Source organism: Carcharhinus amblyrhynchos, chromosome 21 (genome assembly GCF_965287045.1).
Source record: "Carcharhinus amblyrhynchos chromosome 21, sCarAmb.v2.hapA, whole genome shotgun sequence".
In the NCBI taxonomy this organism is placed as follows: Eukaryota; Metazoa; Chordata; class Chondrichthyes; order Carcharhiniformes; family Carcharhinidae; genus Carcharhinus; species Carcharhinus amblyrhynchos.
The window spans coordinates 36,911,227-36,932,485 of record NC_137344.1 but is presented as its reverse complement, the minus strand read 5'-3'; the positions used below and the strand labels follow the sequence as shown (position 1 = coordinate 36,932,485).

The following is a 21,259-nucleotide window of genomic DNA, read 5'->3' as shown; positions in this document are numbered from 1 at the left end:
AGCATGTCTGCAAATACCTATCAAAGACAACAAAGGAATGTGAATGAAATATATTTCCTATTCGATATATATTTTCAATGCCCAATGAAAACAGAAAATGCTGGAAAATCTCAGCAGGTCTGACAGCATCTGTGAGGAGAGAATAGAGCTAACGTTTTGACTCTGGTTGATCATTTGTAAGAATTAAGAGCAATGTCCAGCTACGTAACCAAATGGAGACATGCCATCAAGCCTAATCATTTGGACAATGGGACTAGACTTGGAGAGGGAAATCCCTAACCTGATCCAATCATGTTACAATTGGAATACAAAGTCATGGTTGGTCATTGGATGGTAATACGTTGAGCCAGTACTCTGTGTGTTTTAAACATGTTACCTCAGCAGGACTGAGGACAAGTAGCTGAGAAGCTGAAAGAGATCATTCCTCTCTCTCCCTCTCTGCACCCAGCTTCTAGGTTTCTGAGCCTTGTCTGCCATTGTTTGGTTCTCTTTCCACCTGCAGCAGATAAGGAAAAACTCAGTTCCACAGCTGTGTCTCCAGAAGAACAGAAAGATCATCCATCCGCATTTTTAAACCTGCTTGACGCTAACAGGAGACCGAGTGAAAGCAGCAAGACCACCGGATCCATTCTGAAGCTAGCCCAGTGACAAACTATAGAGTGAATTCTTTTTAACTTTGCTGAATTCTAATTTGGCCAACCTATCCTCCCCCATTCTGTAATCTGTATTTGTTGAGTTTGTGTGGCGGAAAATTGGAGCATAGTTTATTATTTTATTTAAAGCATTTAAGTATATTAAGACAAGCCACTTCCTTTGTTAAATTCAGGAAAACCTTCCTATTAGTTCTTTTATGATCACAGCACACAAACAGTTAAATAATCATAGAAGAACATAGAACATAAAACATTACAGCACAGTAAAGGCCCTTCAGCCCTCAATGATGTGCGAAGCTATGTCCAATCCCAAGATCAAGCTATCTCACTCCCTATAATTCTGGTGTGCTCCATGTGCCTATCCAATAACCACTTGAAAGTTCCTAAAGTGTCCAACTCCACTATCACAGCAGGGATAATCACTGAATTGGTGAGAATATCCTTTCCAAACAGAAAAACTCTGCTGATCGATTAAAGAGGGGGGTCCCCCGACGCCTTTTATATCATTCAGTCAATTCTTGGATGTTTATTGCTTTCCTTTATTTCAAATTTGAATTAGTAACTGGTGTACATTTTAGGAATGTAATGCTTAGTATGCAATCCATGGCTGGAACGCTTTGATGTCGTGCGCGAGCGAGAACGGAGAATTTGGCGCTCAGCCAAATCTTCACTTACTGCAGCAGGACTGGAAAATCTGCCATGGGCGAGGTTGGACAATCCTGGCCTATTTCTCATATTTAATCAGAGAACCAAACCTCTGGGAGGATGTTTAACCCGATGGGAGAGTGGCGCCTTACGGTGTAAGTTTAGTTTCTGCAGACTCTCATTTTGGGCAGGATTTTACAGCCTCGCTTGTCCCAAAACTGTAAAATCCCGCCTAAGATCAACGGACCTTTCCTTTCCATTGTCTGCTTCTCGCCTGCTCTGATTCTCTGGGTGGGCGGGGTGGTAAAATTCCAGCCTAATTCTTTCAGACACAAATACTCTCTGCGATTATGCAGAAGTTGATAGAAAGAGTTAACAGCTCCCAGGCATATTTCAGGTGTGGTTCATTTTGAAAGCTGGTTTCAGTTTACTCTCAAAGCTGTTTCCCGATGGCTTCCCTGGATCCCTCAGCGCTACAGGAACAGCTCACTTGTTCAATCTGCTTAGATTTCTTCAAATCTCCCGTAACAACCACTTGCGGACACAACTTTTGCAAAGACTGCCTGGAAAACTTCTGGGAAATGATCCATATTCACAGCTGTCCACAATGCGAGAAAACCTTCGAGCCAGACCTGCCTCTCCAGAAGAACGTCGCTTTGAATGGGCTGGTGGAAAAGTGGAAAAAAAGCTTCAAAAAATCTTCAAAGACTGAATGCAAAGTTGTACAAGAGGCTGAGGTGCTGGAACGGTCTGAATCAGAAACTAAGTTGGAACCAGCTAAGGATTTCGAGAAAGAGCTTACATGTCAGCTTGACACTGAGTTGGAGTGTGAGAGTGCGATGGAACATGCACAGAGTGAAGACATTGTCACTGATCCAGATGATGTTGCCTGCGATTCCTGCATCGACAAAAAGTTAAAAGCTGTCAAGTCCTGTTTGACCTGTATGGTGTCCTACTGTGAGAATCACCTGAGACCTCACCTTGAAAATGCAGCCTTTAAAAACCACAAACTGATTGACCCGAGGAAAGACATTGAGCAAGGGAAATGCGGCTTGCACGAACAGTATCTGGAGTTCTTCTGTAAAAATGACCAGAACTGCATCTGCAAGGACTGCACGCTGGAGAAACACGTATATCATGAGATAATCTCTGTGGCGAGGGCAAAGAGTGAACTGGAGGTCAGTGCAAATAACCAGCCGAGGAAATCTCAGTAAGAGAGAATGAAAGTTAGAAAGAGGTTTTGGAGAATTATAGAATCCCTATAATGCAGAAGGAGGCCATTCGGCCCATCGAGTCTGCACCGACAATCCCACCCAGGCCCTATCCTTGAAATCCCACATATTTATTCTGCTAAACTCCCTGACCCTGACAGTCAATTTAGCATGGTCAATCCCCCTAACCTGCACATCTTTGGACTGTGGGAGGAAACCGGGGCATCCAGAGGAAACCCCTGCTGACATGGGGAGAACGTGCAAACTCCATGCAGGCAGTCACCCGAGAGCTGGAATCGAACCCAGGTCCCTGGCGCTACGAGGCAGCAGTGCTAACCACTGTGCCACTGTTTTAGTTAACAATAAACCAGAGAGGCTATGGAGAGGAGGGTGGAGGAGTTACATAGCTCCCCCCCACTCAGATCTGAATAACTTTCAGTGAACCTTTAAACACACACTCTTACAGCTGTGCACATTCAGCAATAGGTTCCTGCCTCTATTTTGAAAAAACAAACAATTAATTTTGGGTCAAATAGAATCAAAATAAAAAAAATTTAAATGTTGCTGCAAAGAAATGTGCTATTCCTTCATAAGTAAAAATATATTTCAATAATGATGATTCAAAAGCTGGGAGTGACTCATACTCATTGCTAATTCTTCCACTTTGTATTGCCTGAATTTGTTGGGACTTGATCTCGAACAGAGGAATGTGTATTTGACATGCGTGTGCTGAATACCTTTGCTTTTGGTGAGGAGATATGAAATAGCTGATTTTAATGGGTATGCTTTAACACATTCAGGTTTCCATTTTTTGGATGAGATATTAAGCCTGGGGGAGGTAAAAGATCCCATGGCACTATCTTGAAAAAGAACAGGGAAATTCTCCCTGGTGCCCCAGTCAATGTTTATCACAAAACACTCACTTTCTTCAGTAATGAGCATAGGATTAGAATTCCTACAATGCAGAAGGAGGCCATTCAGCCCATTAAGTCTGCAACAATCCTACCCAAACCCTATCCCCTTAACACAACACATTGACTCCCCCTGACAGTAAGGTTCAATTTAGCATGGCCAATCCACTTAACCCACACATCTTTGGGTTGTGGGAGGAAACCGAACCACTGGGAGGAAACCCATGCAGATCCAGGAAGAATGTGCAAGAAACAATATTTTTCGCAGTATACTAATACATTTGAGAATAGTAAATCAAATCAAATCAAATCATGAGTCAAGGTCCAGGTCACATATGGCCATGATAAACTGATAGTGGTACGTAACCATACTCTGCAGCCAAACAGCTTACATATTAGCCTTGAACGATGCCCGTTATGTATGAAACCAGAGTCACTTATTGCAGGTATCAGAGCCAGGACCCTTAATCACAATTGTACCTCAGCATCAAGCCTACCACTCAGGTCCCCTACACCAATGGAAATGGAAGTTCCTCCAGTGATCAACACAGCAAGTTTTGCAGCCACTGGATACACAGTGAGGGCGCCTAATGTCATCCACATTGAGGACACCAACCCGAGAGAATCTCAAGCATAGCTAACTGGCACAATCACATTCTCAGGGTCCATGACAGAACCAAATAAAAGAGTCCAGGATTATGTCATGGACTAGTCTATAGCTGTCCTTCATTTTTTAAAGAAAGGAGGGGTGAAAGAAGACATGATGGACTATGCATTAACTACAGCAACCCAATCCATGTTTCGCACAATATAAATAGTTATGTGTTGTTAGTCTGTTCAATTTGCATGTTGTCAATAGTTTGTCTCTAGCGACTGTAATAATACACTGTTACATCTCAGTATTACCATTTCTCCAAACTTAAATGGGGTGAATGGAGGTGTATGTTGGTGGTCATAAGGGGTACATAAGGTGTCACATGTCGGTAGCGTGTGAGTTCTCCCCAGTGCGCATGCAGACACACAGCATGTAAAATCTGCTCAGAGTATTCAACAAACTGTAATTGTTTTAAGTCCTTGGCTGGCAGCCATTGGGACCTAGCACTTTCTCACACTGTATATTACCATGAAAGGTTCTGCAAAATCTCCTGGAGTTAAAAAAAGTCACTGTCCCCTGTAATTTCAGAGAAGGACTTTGGTACATGTCTAGGAATACTCACAGGAGGCAAGGTGGTAGCCAAATTATTTTGCTTTATCTGCCTGAAAAGAAAAGGATTTGATGTGTGAATAGGTTTGAATGTTTAGAGCTTGTTCCTCACATTTCAACTTTCCACTGACAGAGTTAAATGTGTGTGGGGGTACTATGCGTGCATGAAAACTGGTCTGTGCTCTGAGATACTGATGAATCATCAGGAAGCACTGAAGCAGCTTGGGCCAAATGTTCTATCCAAGAGCAGATGTGAGTGACTGAGAAAGAGCAACAATGAATCATAGGGAGATATTAAACACATTGCTAATAATCTTGGGACAGTGAGCATCTTTAGCTACGCAGCAGGGTGGCACGGTGGTTAGCACTGCTGCCTCACAGTGCCAGGGACCTGGGTTCGATTGCCAGCTTGGGTCACTGTATGTGTGGAGTTTACACATTCTCCCTGTGACTGCGTGGGTTTTGTCCGGGTGCTCCAGTTTCCTCCACAATCCAAAAGACCTATGGGTATGGGTTTTTGATAAGAGAGGGGATTAAGGGTTATGGGGAGAGGGCGGGAATGTGGAACTGAGCCACGACAGATCAGCCATGATCTTATTGAATGGCGGGGCAGGCTCGAAGGGCTAGATGGCCTACTCCTGCTCCTATTTCTTATGTTCTTACGTTCTTATGTTAAGTGGATTGGCCATTGCTCCTTAGTGTCGGGGGTGGGGTAGCTAGGGTAAATGCATGGAGTTATGAAGATAGGGCCTGGGTGGGATTGTGGTTGGTGCAGACTTGATGGGCCAAACGGCCTCCTTCTGCACTGTAAGATTCTATGATTCTAGTTATTGATAGGAGTCCGAGCAAACAGAGGAGCTTGATATCCAACTGCAATGTTTGAAGTAATGCAATACATCAAGGAGAGTAGAAAGAATCTGAGTTTTCTTTGCTTCTCAGGATATCCCAGTAGCTGCATAAGAAATGCCTTCGTTTGTGAAAGTTTAAAAGGCAACTCCATCGGTCAGCTATGAAATTTAAAATAATTTTCGGTGGCTATTGAAAATGAAATCTTCACAGTGCAGGAGTCTATTTGGTCTGTTGAATCTGTACTGATTCTCTGAAAGAGCATTCTATTTACCTTAGCATTCTATCCATCTTAGTTTCCCTTGGGGTTAGACAACAAATGTGAAGGGATTTTTCATAATCATTGCTCCATTAACTCAATCAACTACTTGGAGAATTACAGGGCACAGTGTCTATCCAGGAGGGTACCAGACCATTTGCACAGTGAGACTGAGATCTTGTTGGCTGTTGCTGATGGCTTTCTCTATCAATAATTAATTTAATAGATTTTCTTGCATCACTAATCATACATATTAAGGCACTTCATAAAATGTTATGATTGAAGGTCTGTGTTTCTCACCAAACATTTTGAGAGTCTACTCCCTTGGGGCAGGCTGTTGCGGAGCTTTCCAGAACAATGAACTGGAAGAATTCTATTGTTCGATCCTATCGTGCTGATTCAACCTTTTGAGCTCCCGTTAAGATGTTGTTTATTTTCAATGTATCCGTAGTCCATACCTACCAACTACTCCTCCTGTATTTTTCCTTACGATTTTCCAGAATGAACTTCGGGAAACCAAAACCAACATCGACAAGAAAATTAACGCGGTGGAGAATGCAATCGAGAAACTGCAGAGTAACACTTCCTGCATCTTCGTAAGTCAAACTCCAACAGAGGAGTTCTTGTCCCTCCCTCATATCACAAATCAGATTCTCAGGGGGCTTGACAGGGTAGATGCTGAGAGGATTTTTCCCTCGTGGGCCCTCTAGAATTTGGGGCCCAGTTTATTAATGACGGGTCCCCCATTTACAACAGAGGAGTTTCTTCTCTCAGAGGGTCAGTAGTCAGTGGAATTCTATTCCTCAGAGAGCAGTGGTCATTGAATAAATTCCAGGCAGACTTAGACATGTTACTTATCTGTGATGGTTATGTGGGGGACAGACAGGAAAGTGAAGTTAAAGCCACAACCAGATTGGCCATGATCTTATTGACCGGAAGAGGTTTTTTTGGGCTGAATGGCCTAATCTTGCTCCTATTTCTTATGATTTCACACAGTTTACATTAGACAGTGTCCTTCAATAGCTCGTGCTTATCTCACATGTCTCTGTGCACTTACTGTCTGCTCAGGTGAGGGAAATTCAATTTTTGACAGAAGAGTGTTTTTTTTTACTGATAAAATCAAAACTGGACACTGGGTGAGGAATACAAAATTCTGAGAACATTTTCTTGTTTAAACATACTAGGAACTTGTTTCTTCCTCATTCTTTTCAACACTGCTCTCCTGAACATGCTGTTACCTGCTGAAATATGATTCCACAAGTACAATTTGACCCCAATGTCTTTATCCAAGTGCCCACGTGTGAGCCAAGAAACTCAGTACTGACAAACTATCTCATCATGGAAGCCAGCAAAACCGAATCTGATCCGATCCATGTCCATATTCTCCACAAATCTACTTTGCAGCAGAGTGAATAGAAGCAGGAACACCTCCGACACTGAGCTGGGAGAACTGTGGCCAACTGCATTGATGTTACTAATGCTTTGCTGAGACTTGCTGATGTATTGTGGATTGAAACTGCTGGCTTCCTGGGCCACTAGAATAGATTGAAGGTATTATTGCCAACAGAGTATTTATATACATATACAGCAAGGTAAGACCGGACTACAAGTGTGACTACTGTCCTGGGCTCCAACTGCTAGTACTTCCTTGACCTGTGGTTCACACCCACGTGCCAATTGGCTCAGCTTGCCACCGGCGCAGTCCATGGGGCCCTAATCTGGTCACGTGACTCTCGGATCCTTGAAGGGCCACACTAATACCACCTCACAGCTCTGGACCTTCCTGCTCAGTCCATTCACCCTTTGAGGCATCAAGTTACCAACTGTCCAATACAGTGTCAACTTACAACTCTGCTCGGGAAGACTCTGAGAGGAACCTATTAATGCAATAGATTTAATCATGAATAGTTGCATGATATACTTTGACCTACTGAAGAGAGAATTAGATCAAATCCCGTTAACATGATGGTGACTATCACTTTTCTTCAGATGTATTGAATCGTTTTCTTTAATTATACTTTCTTGAAGGCTGTAATTTATGCTGGGGTTGGTTCCCCGGGCTTCAGCAGGCAGGTTGGGGCTTTGCTGAGGCAGCCTGTCTGCAAACGCACCAAGCTATTGAGCTTGCCGAGTTATGGGAATGGTACAGGAAATGGATTTCCTGTCCTGGGGAAGCTGAGGAATTCCATCTTATTTCATCTCACTCCTCGCTTCTGCAGCGTTCCCTTAGCTAACCCATGTTTGCAGCATGCCCTTATCGGTGTTTATTCAGGCAGGGCTTTCACTGCAACAGAGGTTAACACAAAAGCAAAATGTTGGAGATGCCGGAAATCTGAAGTATAAATAGAAAACGCTGGGAACACTCAGCAGGTCTGGCAGCCTCCATGGAGAGCGAAACAGAGTTAATGTTTCAGGCTGACGACCTTTCAGTTCAGGTGAGAGGGATTTGAAACGTTTACTCAGCTTTTCTCTACACAGAATCTCTAAAGTTTATTTACTAGTGTCACAAGTAGGCATCCATTAACACTGCAGTGAAGTAACTGTGAAAATCCTCCAGAGCCACACTCTTGCACCTGTTCAGGTACACCAAGGCAGAATTTAGCGTGGCCAATGCCCCTAACCAGCACTTCCTTCAGATTGTGGGAGGAAACCGGAACACCCGGAGGAAACCCACACAGCGGGAATATGCAAATTCCCCACAGGCACTAACCTAAGCCAGGAATTGAACCCAGGTCCCTGGTGCTGTGAGGCAGCAGTAGTAATTTTGTGCCACTGTGCTGCCCTGGAATCAGGAATCTCCCTGTCCCACTGAGTTTTTCCACTCAGTGGATTGCCGTCTCTCTCCCTAGATGGTCCTGAAGTTATGAACTGCATACAATCTGGGAGAAAATGTTGCGCAGAATTCTCAAATTAAACATTGAATGGTGAATCAGATCGACCTTGGGCGGGATTCTCCAATCTCAGTCGCCCTGCCATTGCTGCCAGCGAGAATGGAGAATTTAGCCCTCAGTCAAAACTCCATTCACTGCAGCAGGACTGGAGAATCCCAGCCGCAGGGAGGTCGGAGAATTCTGGTGCTTGTTACCAGTCTCCCAGCAATCCTTTAAATCTTGAAGACTCTATGTTCCAGCTGTTGACTGAAGTGGCAAAGCAAAGAGTCCTTACCCACTTTCAGCCATCTTAATGGTGTCCTGATAACTGCCAAGAAGTTACTAGGCATCACTCACTTGCTGTGCCCATAACCCAGAAGTCAATGGATCGGAATCATTCTCTGCCATCAATGTCAACTGAATATGACTTCTTCAGAACCAAAAAGAGGGAGAAATGTGGTGAGTTTTATGCCGTCAAAAAGAGGCAGGGAACAAAAACAAAATAGGCAAGGTTCAGGATAGGGCAGAGGGTGGGACACCATCTGGGACAGAAAAGCACAGTGGCACAGTGGTAGGCACTGCTGCCTCACAGCTCCCAGGCGGGAGTAACTATGACTCTCTGAACTCTCGGGAAGGAGAGTCATGGTTACAGTAGCTGTGTGAATTTTCTTGCTTCTATAACACAGTGAGTCGCGCCTCCCTGATGGTCCCGCCGGGCAACATTGCTGCTACTCCGAGTGAGCGGCGATGGCTAAAGCGACTGGCCGAGGAGTGAACGCGGATGTAATTGTACGTCTGGGCCCAATCAGACTGCAGTTGCATACAGGTGGGTTGAGTTTGGCTTTGCGTTCCATTCATGTGCAAAGGCTCCATCTTGAATTGCCATTCTCTTGTAGCTGTGCGAATCTTCTGGTTTCTATAGCACAGCAAGTCAAGCCGTTCCGCAGGAACCACCTGGTATCGTCTCTGAGGGCACAGGAGATGGTATTTGTTGACTGGTCGAGAAACAAATAGCGGGAGCAATTCATGCCGCCCTATGACCACTATCACCCAACTGCCAGCTTGATACGGGTGCTATTGCTGGAGTAGTACGTGGCTGAATTTGCATAACTGTGGTTATCTTGGCGTTCTAGGCCGCAGTGAGTTGAAACCTAGCCGATGGTCCAGCAGAACCTTAGCCTGGCAGAAGATTGGTCTGCAGGGAATTCAACTAGCAGAGAATTGCCAAACATGCTTCTGTACTTGTAAACCCGGTAACCCTCAAGAAACTTTGACTTAGACAGGTTCCGGCCTGTCTCGGGGATAGTTGGTGATGTGCATTCGTCCCGAAGGATGTGATCGCGCCTATCAAGGTAGCAGAAGCCTTACTGAGACCTCCAGCCCAGACGATCGGCTACGAGGAAAGACAAATTGACCCGTACCTGGTGTGAGGCAGCGAATGGTCGTTGGCGCCCCGGCTTGTTCGCCGTGTTCACTTGCCAGACGATGACAAACGGAGAAGGTTCGCGGGAACCTTTAAAAACTGCCTAAAAAGACCTTAGTCTTCCATGCCCCGAGGGGTTGGGTGTGGTTAGACAGCGGTCGGTTTACAGCTCCCGGGTTGTGCGAGCGTGTTTCACGTTACGGTTGCGTTGTCTGATTCGTTGTGTGTTGCTCGTTGTACTGACGTTTGTGTTACTTAACAAATGATTCTTTTGTAACTCAAATGATGACTTATGGGTAAACGGCTCCGAACAAGCGAGCACAAACTAACCTTCACGACAAACGCTCCCAGTGGAGTGACTCAATCTGCTTGTCTGCAATTATGGTGGTTGTGGCCGTATCGTACCGAGATCAATTTCCCTTTTCTGCCAATCGCCTAAGGGCTGTGGTAACATCTGGTGGATGACGCTCTGATTCCTTTCAGAAGTGCACGTCACTGTCGACGAGCGACAATAAAACTCGGATAAGATGCTCTCCGGAGTGTCTCTCAAAAATTAGCTCTGGCTCCTGATAAAAGCCTGTGGTATACATCCGATCACAGTATTATGAAAGCGAGTCAGCACCATCTGGAATTAAAAGCAGAAAACTCAACAGGTCTGGCAGCAATCATGGAGGAAGGAACAGAATTCTAAGCACTTGGCTCCTTTAAGGGGCATTCCCTGAGGGTCACATGATTGGGCCAGATGCTATGGGGTGTGGAAGCTGGAAGCCCAGCGAAGGGCGTACAGCCCGGGTCGGGGAGGATCCACATTTGGAGTCTGGGAATGTTCATCCGGCACTCAGAATCCTCCAGGGTGTGGCCCAAATGGTTGTATAACAAAGGACCTTTATTAAACCTTTACTTTGGATTTACTTTCGTGAAGTTTTTTTTGTTTATTACCGCTTGCTACTGGAGGATTCTTACTGCCGGATGAAGATTGGTCGCAGAGCTGCGTGGCGGAAGCTTGCTGTGCCCATAACCCAGAGGTCAATGGATTGGAACCATTCTCAGGTACCAATGTCAACTGAATATGGCTTCTTCAGAAGCGAAAAGAGGGAGAAATGTGGTGAGTTTTATGCTGTCGAAAAGAGGCAGGGAACAAAAACAAAATAGGCAAGGTTCAGGATAGGGCAGAGGGTGGGACACCATCTGGGACAGAAAAGCACAGTGGCAAAGTGGTAGGCACTGCTGCCTCACAGCTCCCAGGCACCAGGGTTCAATTCCAACCTTGGGTTACTGTCTGTGTGGATTTTACACATTCTCCCCGTGTCTGTGTGGGTTTCCTCCAGGTGCTCAGGTTTCTTCGCACAGTCCAAATATGTGTGGGTGAGGTTGATTGGCCCTTAGTGTCAGGGGATTAACAGGGTAAATGTGTGGGGTAGGGGCATAGGGCCTGAGTAGGATTGTGGTCGGTGTGGATTCGAGAGGCTGAATGGCTTCCTTCTGCACTGTAGGAATTCAATGATAGTCAGAGAGAAAATAGACAAGTAAATGGGGGAAATTTTAATTGAATGCTTTCGTCAGTAAATAGGTATATAAGAGGCCAAGATGAACTGAAACATTAACATAAAAAGCCGTTTGTTAAAGAAGCTGAATCCCACAGTGTGAATAATTGCCACTTAAACTGTCTGCTAATGTGGTGTTTTGGCAGCCATCACCACAACTCCTGTCATCTCCTAACAACAGCCAACTATTTGGGATTAAACATAGTGTTGATGGCAAATGAAGGCACCACTTAAAGGGATATTCACCATTTAATGAGAGATGCACCATATCATGGTCACTGATGCTGGAGCTATGAAGACACCTGGATTCTGCCTGGAACACTTTATCAAGACATTACCAACCCTTCAACAACATCTATTCTAGAAATTATCTGGAGACTTAACCTAAAAAGGAATAAGTTCCACAGTATCAATTGTTGCGAGTGAGAGAGAGACAGAAGGGCAAGATTTACTCCTTCTCCTTTGCAGATACAGGACATCTCTTCTCCTCTGGACTTCCTCCACCAGAACATTCCCTTTAGCTCCTGAACCATCCTGCTATCTCCTGCTGTGTGCCAGTTAGATACCTTCAGGGTAGCTGCTAGGAGCCAACGCACACTGTTCCCTTAAAATCTGACTCTAATCAACACTTGCAGGTTTCTGGTTAACACCCTCTAAAAAAACTCAGATTAAAGTCATACAGGCCCATAATTGCACGCTAAATCCAGACTTTCCAAGTCTTATTGGCACTGCACACAGTTAGCCACTATCTTCACCCTTTGGCCAAAATAATCCTCATGGTTTCGGGTTCTCCGTTGACGGTTTCCAACATTTCCACCTTCTGTTTCAGATTTCCAGGTTTTGTTTCAGATGTCTGTAGCTTTTAAAAAAAAGACTTGCCTTATCACTATTTGTGATGTTGGGTGGGGATTTTCTGGCTACGCTTACCCTGTAACAGAAAAATCCTGCCCGCGGTCAATGGACCTTTCCATGGTCCACCCCTCACCTGGGCAGGATGAGAAAACACCCCCCAGTGTGCCCTGGTCAAAAAATGATCTGAGGGCTTGTTTTCATTAATTCAATGGACAGGCCACGTTTCCCAGATCGGAATGGTGCGCGTTCTAAGGGAAACATTGAAAATCAGTGATGTTAATGTGTTGATCTCTTTGCGTATTTAAATACATTGTCTGTTCCAGAATTCAGTGTCAGAGGTGAAATCCAACATTGAGAAGCAGTTCCGTGAGCTCACGGAAGCTGTTCAAAACGCAGAGAGAGAGGTGCTGGGGTTTTTGGAGAACGAACAGCGAGCTTCACTCAAACAGGCTGATGGGATCCGCACTCACCTGCAAAGCAACCATGCGCAGCTGAAAAAGACCAAGCAACAAGTAGAAACACTGATGAAGCTGAAAAACACGGTGCAGTTTTTACAGGTGGGCAATGCCGCGAGCGCCGTCAGCATGTCCTCAATTTTCTTACCGGTGTGGCTGGCTCCTCATCCACTTGGGGATGTCACTCACAGTTAATTCCTCCTTGTTGATCAATGGGGTTAGGGTTAGTCGTATGTTTGTACGTTCAAAGAATTCAACCCAATTAAAAATGGGAAATTCTGGTCAGTGAATCATGTAGGAAGACAAACACAGAGTAACACTTAAGTTACTTCATGTGCCATCTGAATCGCTTAAAAGCGAAATAGGTTTCTACAATTAATTTTTGGAGAAAGAAGAGCATTTAGACTGTTACATAGGTATAGAGAGATATGGACCAAATGCCTGCAGTTGGGACTGGATTAATGGTAAAAACTGGGCAGTATGGACAAGTTGGGCCAATGGGACTGTTTACATACTGTATACCTCTATGACTCTATAATGTAATTAGTTTGTTCCAGCATCTCTAGACATTTCAAAGTGCTCACATTCAATGAAATACTTTTAAAATGTGGTCACACTAATCATAGAATGCCTACAGAGCAGAAGGAGGTCATTTGGCCCATTGAGCCTGCACCAACAACCATCCCACTCAGACCCTATCCCCATAAGCCCATGTATTTAGCCTTCTAATCACCCTGATATTAAGGAGCAATTTAGTATGACCAATCCACCTATCTTTGGATTGTGGAAGGAAACCAAAGCACTTGGAGGAAACCCACACAGGCACGGGGGGAATGTGCAAACTCCACACAGTCACCCAAGGTCGGAATTGAACCCAGGTCCCTGGTGCTGTGAGGCAGCAGCGCTAACCATTGTGCCGCTGTGCCATCATGCTGTGTTGGAAATGTGGCAGCCAATATGTACAAGTTATCACAGACAGCCAAGTATCATGACCAGATAATCTGATTTAGCTATATTGAACCAGGGAGAAATATTGGTTGGGACATCTGAGATAACTCTTGCACTCTTCTTTAACGCAGTGTATTGGGATTTTTTACATCCACCTGACAGAGAAATGGATCTTGCTTTAACATCTCATCCAAAAGACAGCACCTCTGACAGTGCCACGCTCCCTCAGTGGGACTTGAACTCCATAAGAATATGATGCACTGAACTGCAGTTGACACATCAGCTAAATACTGGTTTAGACTTGTTGGGGCTAATTGGCCTGTTTCAGTTTTATAAAATTCCATGGGGTGGGATTTTCTGGTCCCACCCACTGTCAGATGTTCCGGTCCTGCCGGAAATCAAGGGACTTTTGGTTGGGCCACTGCCTCTTCAATAGAGTTCTGCTACAATGGGGACGGAAACCCTGGCCATTATATGTAATTCGTGCATTAGAAAGCTACCTAATTAATGCAACATCTTGGGACCGGCTTGTCACTAAATACATTATGGGCGGCACAGTGGCACAATAATAGCATTATTGTCCCACAGAGCCAGGGTCCCAGGTTCAATTTCCTGCCTCAGGTTACTGTCTGTGTGTGGAGTTTGCATACTAACCCCGTATCTGTATGGGTTTCCTCTGGGTGCTCAGGTTTCCTCCCACAGTCTAAAGATGTGCAGGTCAGGGGGATTGACCATGTTAAATTCTCCCTTGGTATACCTGAATAGGCGCTGGAGAGTAATTAGGGAATTTTCACAGTAACTTCATTGCAGTGTTAATGTAAGCCTACGTGTGACACTAATAAAAATTATAGTATAAGTAGGGCGTTTATCTTAAGATCACCAAATGACGTGGGGTTCTTGGAGGTTTAGAAACATGAAATGAAAGGATTCTTTATAAACGGCCTCACTAACTAGGCCTATAAATATCCCAAACCATCTTGAATCCGTAACAAGTTTGCGTCCATTTTGCATTTACAGTTGATTCAGCAAATGTAAAAGTCTTTTATGGAAATAATTATTATACAGGAATTTTGTGAATGGAAGAAGAACAGACCAGATGATACGCTGCCCAGTGTATACATTGGGTTGATAGACAAACTGGCTGGAATCACTGTGGCTGTTTCTGAATCAACAGAGAACATTAGAGAATTACTACAGACCTCCTACAAGGAGAAATTGAAGGCATTTGCAAAAGAAGGTTTGTATCTGCACATAATTACTCATCATTTCACCAACTATTCCTCCCGAAAAAGCTGAATGACATTCTGCAATAAATTGGTAAAGAATAAATGGGGGCATTTTCCACTCCTGTTTTTGGGGAATGGGAGGGGCGGAGAATTGTGCAGGAGTCTCAAAATGGCTTTTACACAGGCAGGATTTCCCTTTGTGATTGTCCCCGCCTCCTGTCAATGATATAACTTGTGTCCAATGAGGGGCATACACGCGATGGGTTGTACTTGGGCTGCTCTTGGTTGTTCGAGATTGGCCTAATGCTTCATGTCGTTAGTGTGTGCCTAAACTGGACCAGATACTGGGCAAGACGACAGCTCAGTGACTATCACTGATTGCTGTGCAGACACATGGATTTGGGCCAGTGTCTGTGGGAGTTTGCGCATTCTCCCTGTGCTTGCGTGGGTTTTCTCTGGGTGCTCCGGTTTCCTCCCACGCCCCAAAGATGTGCTGTTAGGCTGATTGGCAGTAATAAATTGTCCCTAAATTAGTTTCCCTCAATGTGGATGGCCATAAAACATTAGACAAGGGTCATGGGTGGAGAGGGGGACTGGTGGTGTTGAGGTGGCGGCACGGGCTCGTTGGGCCGAAGGGCCTGTTTCCCAGGCTGTTTTTGTTCTTTGTTCTTTATAACAGGAACCTTGACTTCAGAAGTCAGGATCCACATTTGCATCAATTTAAGTGTCGTTATCAGATAGACCCTCTCACTAAATTGTCCATTCACATTGGCGTGAGGGCATGGTGCCATGAGTCATGAAACCGCGACATGCATCTGGTGAGTAGAACCCACCAGAGACACACAGGCGAGTACAGCCTTCAGGAGAGGAGAAGGATCGTGCCCATACCCTGGCACTGCCCCCTGGCTCCGCCAACTAGAGTGTGCGGATGGTGGGATATCATGCATGATCCCCCTGCAGGGGGGCAATTAAGAAGCTGCCTCCAGGAGCACCATCCGATTAGGGACATCAGGATGCCTTAAGGACATGGAACAAGAATCAGAGAACCTGAACTGAAGGCTAAACAGCAAACCCGATGTAAGTGAAAGTGACATGTGCCACCGAGGTAAATGGAGCAGGAGACACAAGGTGGAGGGGCCATCTTGCTGACGGGGTCACTTCCTCACGCACAGCACTATCTGGTGTATCCATCTACAGGTGCAAAGCAAACATTTGTAAGCGTTGGCCTCCGAAAGTTGAACAATTTTGTCCTTTAAATTGACCACTGTGAATGAATTTCCAACATCCTGCCACATAATAGCCAGTTAAGTGTCTCATGCCACTCCCCTCCACTGCTTTACCAGGCAGGACATGCGTGGGGTGGGAATCAAACCAAGAGGGGAGCCCATAAGATTTTACTAGGTGAGCTGACATTGGACAAGGAGGAAAGGAGTCTCATATGCAGGCCCCTGCACCCAGCAGATGCCCTCCCAAGCCCCCCAATAAACCTCTCCCTCTGGCCTAGCAAACCCAGCCTCACCCCTACTCCCCCGCTTGCTCGTGTTGCCAGCCAGGCCTTGTTGATGTGTTGGACCAGGTTCAGTCCAACCTCCGTTGTCTCCTCTTCCTTGGCGATGGTTGTAGTTCCAGCAATGGCCACTGCTCAAACCTGGCACTGCTGGGTCTACAGATATGTCTGTCAATCTGATTGGCTGACAGCTCTCCAAAGGTGGGAATTTTTCCCCGGCGTTGCGGATGGGGAGGTTGTGCAGGGTGGCGGGCTTGGGGGCACATACAGCAGTTTTGCCATGAGCAAATTGACATTGAGAGTAAACTAACTGCGGGGCAGCTGGCTTCATCATAAGGGTTCTTCCGTCTTAAAAGGGCTCCCACTCTTAAGAATCCAACCCAACATTTGAAAGCACAATAAAGTAAGGCCAAATATTCAAAGACGGTCCGTGTATATCTTACATGGTTATTCTCTTTTGCATTTTTTAGAGAAACTGGGATTCAAGACAACAGTGGCAGTGATTTGCACTGTAAACCACTACTTAACAGAAAAGCAACCAAAGACAAGAAGTGAATTTCTGACATGTGAGAGTTTTACCTTGACCTTGAAATTGGTATAAGTGCTTAACCCTGTGAACTGTGTCTTTTATTTTTCTGCTTTGAAGAAGTGCTTTTAACTTAATGTGCTTGATGGAGATTGTCACTGAGGTTGGCATTTTCCACCCCATGTGGAACACAGAAAGGTTTCCCCACAAAATGATTGAACTTGGTTATGAGGAAGTCTATTGTTGCTCTGGGACTCGACAAAAACATTGGAATGCAGGACGTCTAATCACTCCACGCAGCTCACTGTGTTATCTACACCTGTAGAATCTGATCTGATCGCTTTCTACCTCTCTACTTTCTACATCTTAACCCATATTCTTTTATTCTTTTGAATGAAGAATTGATCCAATTGCTCACTTACCTTCTACACGAGTCAGTTCCCAGAGTCAGAGAATCGTAGAATCCCTCTGGTGCAGAAGGAGGCCATTCAGCCCATTGAGCCTGCACCTACAACAATCCCATCCAGGCTGTATCCCCATACATTCATGTGTTTATCCTGCCAATCCCCTTGACACTAAGGCGGGGGTTTGGGGGGGGGCGGTGTTGGTGGGAGAGCAATGCCCTTGTGGTATTATCGCTAAATTATTAATCCAGAAACTCAAATAATGTTCTGGGGACCCAGATTCGAATCCCGCCACAGCAAATGCTGGAATTTGAATTCAATAAAAATTTATTGAATTTATCTCCCAGTGCTCTGGGAGACCAGAGCACCTGTGTAATAGTACCCCATGGGCCCCACAGCCGATTTCACTGTGAAGTTAAACCTGACTCCTGGGAACGGCTGATACAGGTGTGGAAATGACACACTGATGCTGGAGAGAATCTCTCTGCAGAGGTTGGAGTGAAGGAAACTCTGAAATTACAGAGAAAGAGGGAGAGTTTGCCTCAGGATTTAATCAAAGATCAGGGAATGCTTTAGGCTGGCAATGACAAAAATGTTTCACTTTCTTATCTAATGGTGCAGAAGTAAAAAGAAATGTTAAACAGACAACCCAAAATTGTTACAGCAACTTCAAAACAATGAGCTAATGTGGACAGAAAATGTTTAGAAAGTTTAATTTATTTATTAGTCACAAATAGTCTTACATTAACACTGCAATGAAGTTACTGTGAAAATCCCCTCATTGCCATACTCTGGCGCCTGTTCGGGTACACCGAAGGAGAATGTAGTATGGCCAATCCCCCAACTAGCACTTCTTTCAGAGTGTGGGAGGAAACCGGAGCACCCGGAGGAAACCCACGCAGACACGAGGAGAACGTGCAGTCTCCGCACAGACAGTGACTCAAGATGGGAATTGAACCTGGATCCCTGGTGCAGTGAGGCAGCAGTGCTAACCACAATGGTGCCTCCATATTTCTTTTTATTTCTCTAAGTGTAGAATTAATTTCAGGTTTTATCTGCGGACGGGAGTTCCTTGCTTCTCATTCCACTTTGCTTAAATATTGGCCATTATTTTCAGATGCCACTACGCTGACGTTTGACCCCAACACAGCCCACAGATACCTTCGCCTGGTCAATGGCAACCGGAAGGTGTCCAACACTTCACCTTGGCTGCAGCCGTACCCCGATCACCCTGAAAGGTTCGAACACTGGCGACAAGTGCTGTGCGCCGAGAGTTTCTACATGGGCCGAAGCTACTGGGAGGTGGAGATCCGCGGAGAGGGGACTCACGTTGGCATGACTTACAAAAGCATCGACAGGAAAGGGGCCACAGGCAACGGCTGCATCACCGGGAACGATTTCTCTTGGTGTGTCCACTGGACGGGCAAAGAGTTCTTGGTCCATCATGGTGACGTGGAACTGCAGGGGAAGGCAGTGAAGTTCAGCAGGTTAGGGGTGTACTTGGATTATCGATGCAGGATCCTGTCATTTTATGGCATTGACGACACCATGACTTTGATACATAAATTTGAATCTTCATTCACTGAACCACTATACGCTGCATTTTACCTTTCAAAAAAGGATGCGTCAGTATCTCTCCTCATTGAAGAAGCTCCACTCAACACAGACACTGCATAGAATCAACTTTGGAGCTATGTATAATAGTGCAGTATTCCCCTCACACCCTCCATTGGTCTGCTCATTCAAATCCACATCATACATCATAAACTCACATGGTGGCACAGTGGCTAGCGCTGCTGCCTCACAGTGCCAGGGACCCGGGTTCGATTCTGGCCTCGGGTCACTGTCTGTGTGGAGTTTGTACATTTTCCCCATGTCTGCGTGGGTTTCCTCCCAGTGCTCCACTTTCCTCCCACAGCCCAGAGACGTACAGGTTAGATTGATGGGCCATGCTAAATTGCCCCTTAGTGTCAAGGTGATTAGCAGGGAGGGATTACAGGGATGGGGCCTGGGTGGGATTGTTGTTGGTGGAGGCTCGATGGGTTGAATGCTGTCTTGCTGCTCTGTAGGGATTCTATGTTTTCCTCTCACTGATGAGATCAGTTGTGGCTCAATGAGGAAAAGGTCACTAAAATAAATTGCTGCAGCAGTTAAGTGATTGATGGGAAAATACTTTGGGCAGGAGTTTACGAACTAGTTCGACCCGCGATCGGAAGATCCCGTCCGTGGTCAATGGACCTTCCTGTTGTCCATCCCACACCTGCTATGATCCCCATGGCGAGTGGGGCAGTAGCATTCTGGCATCTATGTTTTTGTTTCAAGTGACATTTCTCTAAGATCAACCCTGTCTGGTTTTATTCTTTCTTAATGTAAATGACTGAACATAAGAACACGAAGGGCAGGATTAGATCATACAGCCCCTGGGCAGGAGTAGGCCATACAGCCCCTGGGTAGCAGGAGGTCATACAGCCTCTGGGGCCTCCTCCATTTAAACACTTCCCATTCGATTACAGCTGTGGTACTTTATTTCATTTATTTCATAGTATCTGCTCACTTTAATCTCTCGTTTTCCTGTTGATCGGTGTCAAGTGTTTTGCAAACCAACCCAGAAATTATAAGATGATATCCAATTCTCACAATGAATGTGGAAGGGGGAACAGTTGGTGCAGGGAAGCCAGCACGCAGAGCGGGTAAAGATGGAGGGTGAGCAGCAGGAAGGGCATCTGGCTGTAAAGGTCCCTCTGTAGGCCAAATCCCCCACAAAATATGAAGGTGATCAAGTAGCAACACGGGAAAAGTCGATAGAGGAAATAAGCAACTATTAGGTTGTAAATGAATAGTTCTTTGAATGTGAGTAAATAACAAAAAGGGACTAAATTCTATTTTGCTCCTCACTTTTCTTCCTTTCTTTTCTATTTTATTCATTCCTGGGACATGGGCATGGCTGACTGGCCAGCATTTATTGCCCATACCTAGTCGCTCGAGTGTAGCTGAGAGTCAACCACATTGCTGTGGGTCTGGATTTGCACGTAGGCCAGGCCAGATTAAAACAGCAGATTTCCTTCCCTAAAAGTCATTTATGAACCGTTACTTTTTGGCAATTGACAATGGTTTCATGGTCATCAATAGATTCTTAATTCCAGATATTCTTAAAAATTGAATTCAAATTCCTCCATCTGCCGCAGAGGGATTTGAACCCAGGTTCCCAGAATATTGGCTGAGTTTCTGGATTAGTTTTCTAGCGAAAATACCCTTGTTTGGGTTTTGTTTCATGCTTTTGGGTCATGCTTTACCCAAAAGATTATTATTCATGACATATTGTTGGCTTATAAATCGTGTGTGGGAAGCATCAAATAGGCCAGATCACATTTATACTCAATCTTCAATCCACTTTTATTTCTAGCAGTGGTCAGCAGATAGCACTCGGGCCTACAAACCTTGGCTGATCTCCTCTGTCTCAGCACAGGAGCACTGAGACCATTGAGGCACTCCTACCTCTACCCAATTCTGGATAAACAGAGTGAGATATCGGGAACATCAGTCAGCTCTTGCTCCTTCATCACTCTGGTGTATAATAATTCTAGGCGGGATGGGCAATTCACAAATGCATCAACCAGTCTGTCGCTCCATTGATACAGAAATGTTGGCTGATATGATTCTGATGTCATCTTATTTTAATCTCATCTGTCCCAATGAAAGCTTAACAGAATTTCTAATGCCAAAAACAACAGAGCAAAACCTTCAACTGACATGCTGACATGCAGCTGAAACCCAC

At 45.1% G+C, this 21,259-nt stretch overlaps 1 protein-coding gene across 1 annotated transcript; it reads left to right on the top strand.

The window, feature by feature from the left end:
- Positions 1–1,736: 1,736 nt before the first annotated feature.
- On the top strand, positions 1,737–20,366 carry LOC145356365 (tripartite motif-containing protein 16-like). The gene is made up of 6 exons (XM_080209033.1): positions 1,737–2,476; positions 6,230–6,325; positions 12,742–12,975; positions 14,887–15,058; positions 17,025–17,120; positions 18,602–20,366. The coding sequence occupies exons 1-6, from the start codon at positions 1,748–1,750 to the stop codon at positions 19,159–19,161; spliced, it is 1,887 nt and encodes a 628-aa protein (XP_080065159.1). The 5' UTR covers positions 1,737–1,747; the 3' UTR covers positions 19,162–20,366.
- The last annotated feature ends 893 nt before the right edge of the window (positions 20,367–21,259 follow it).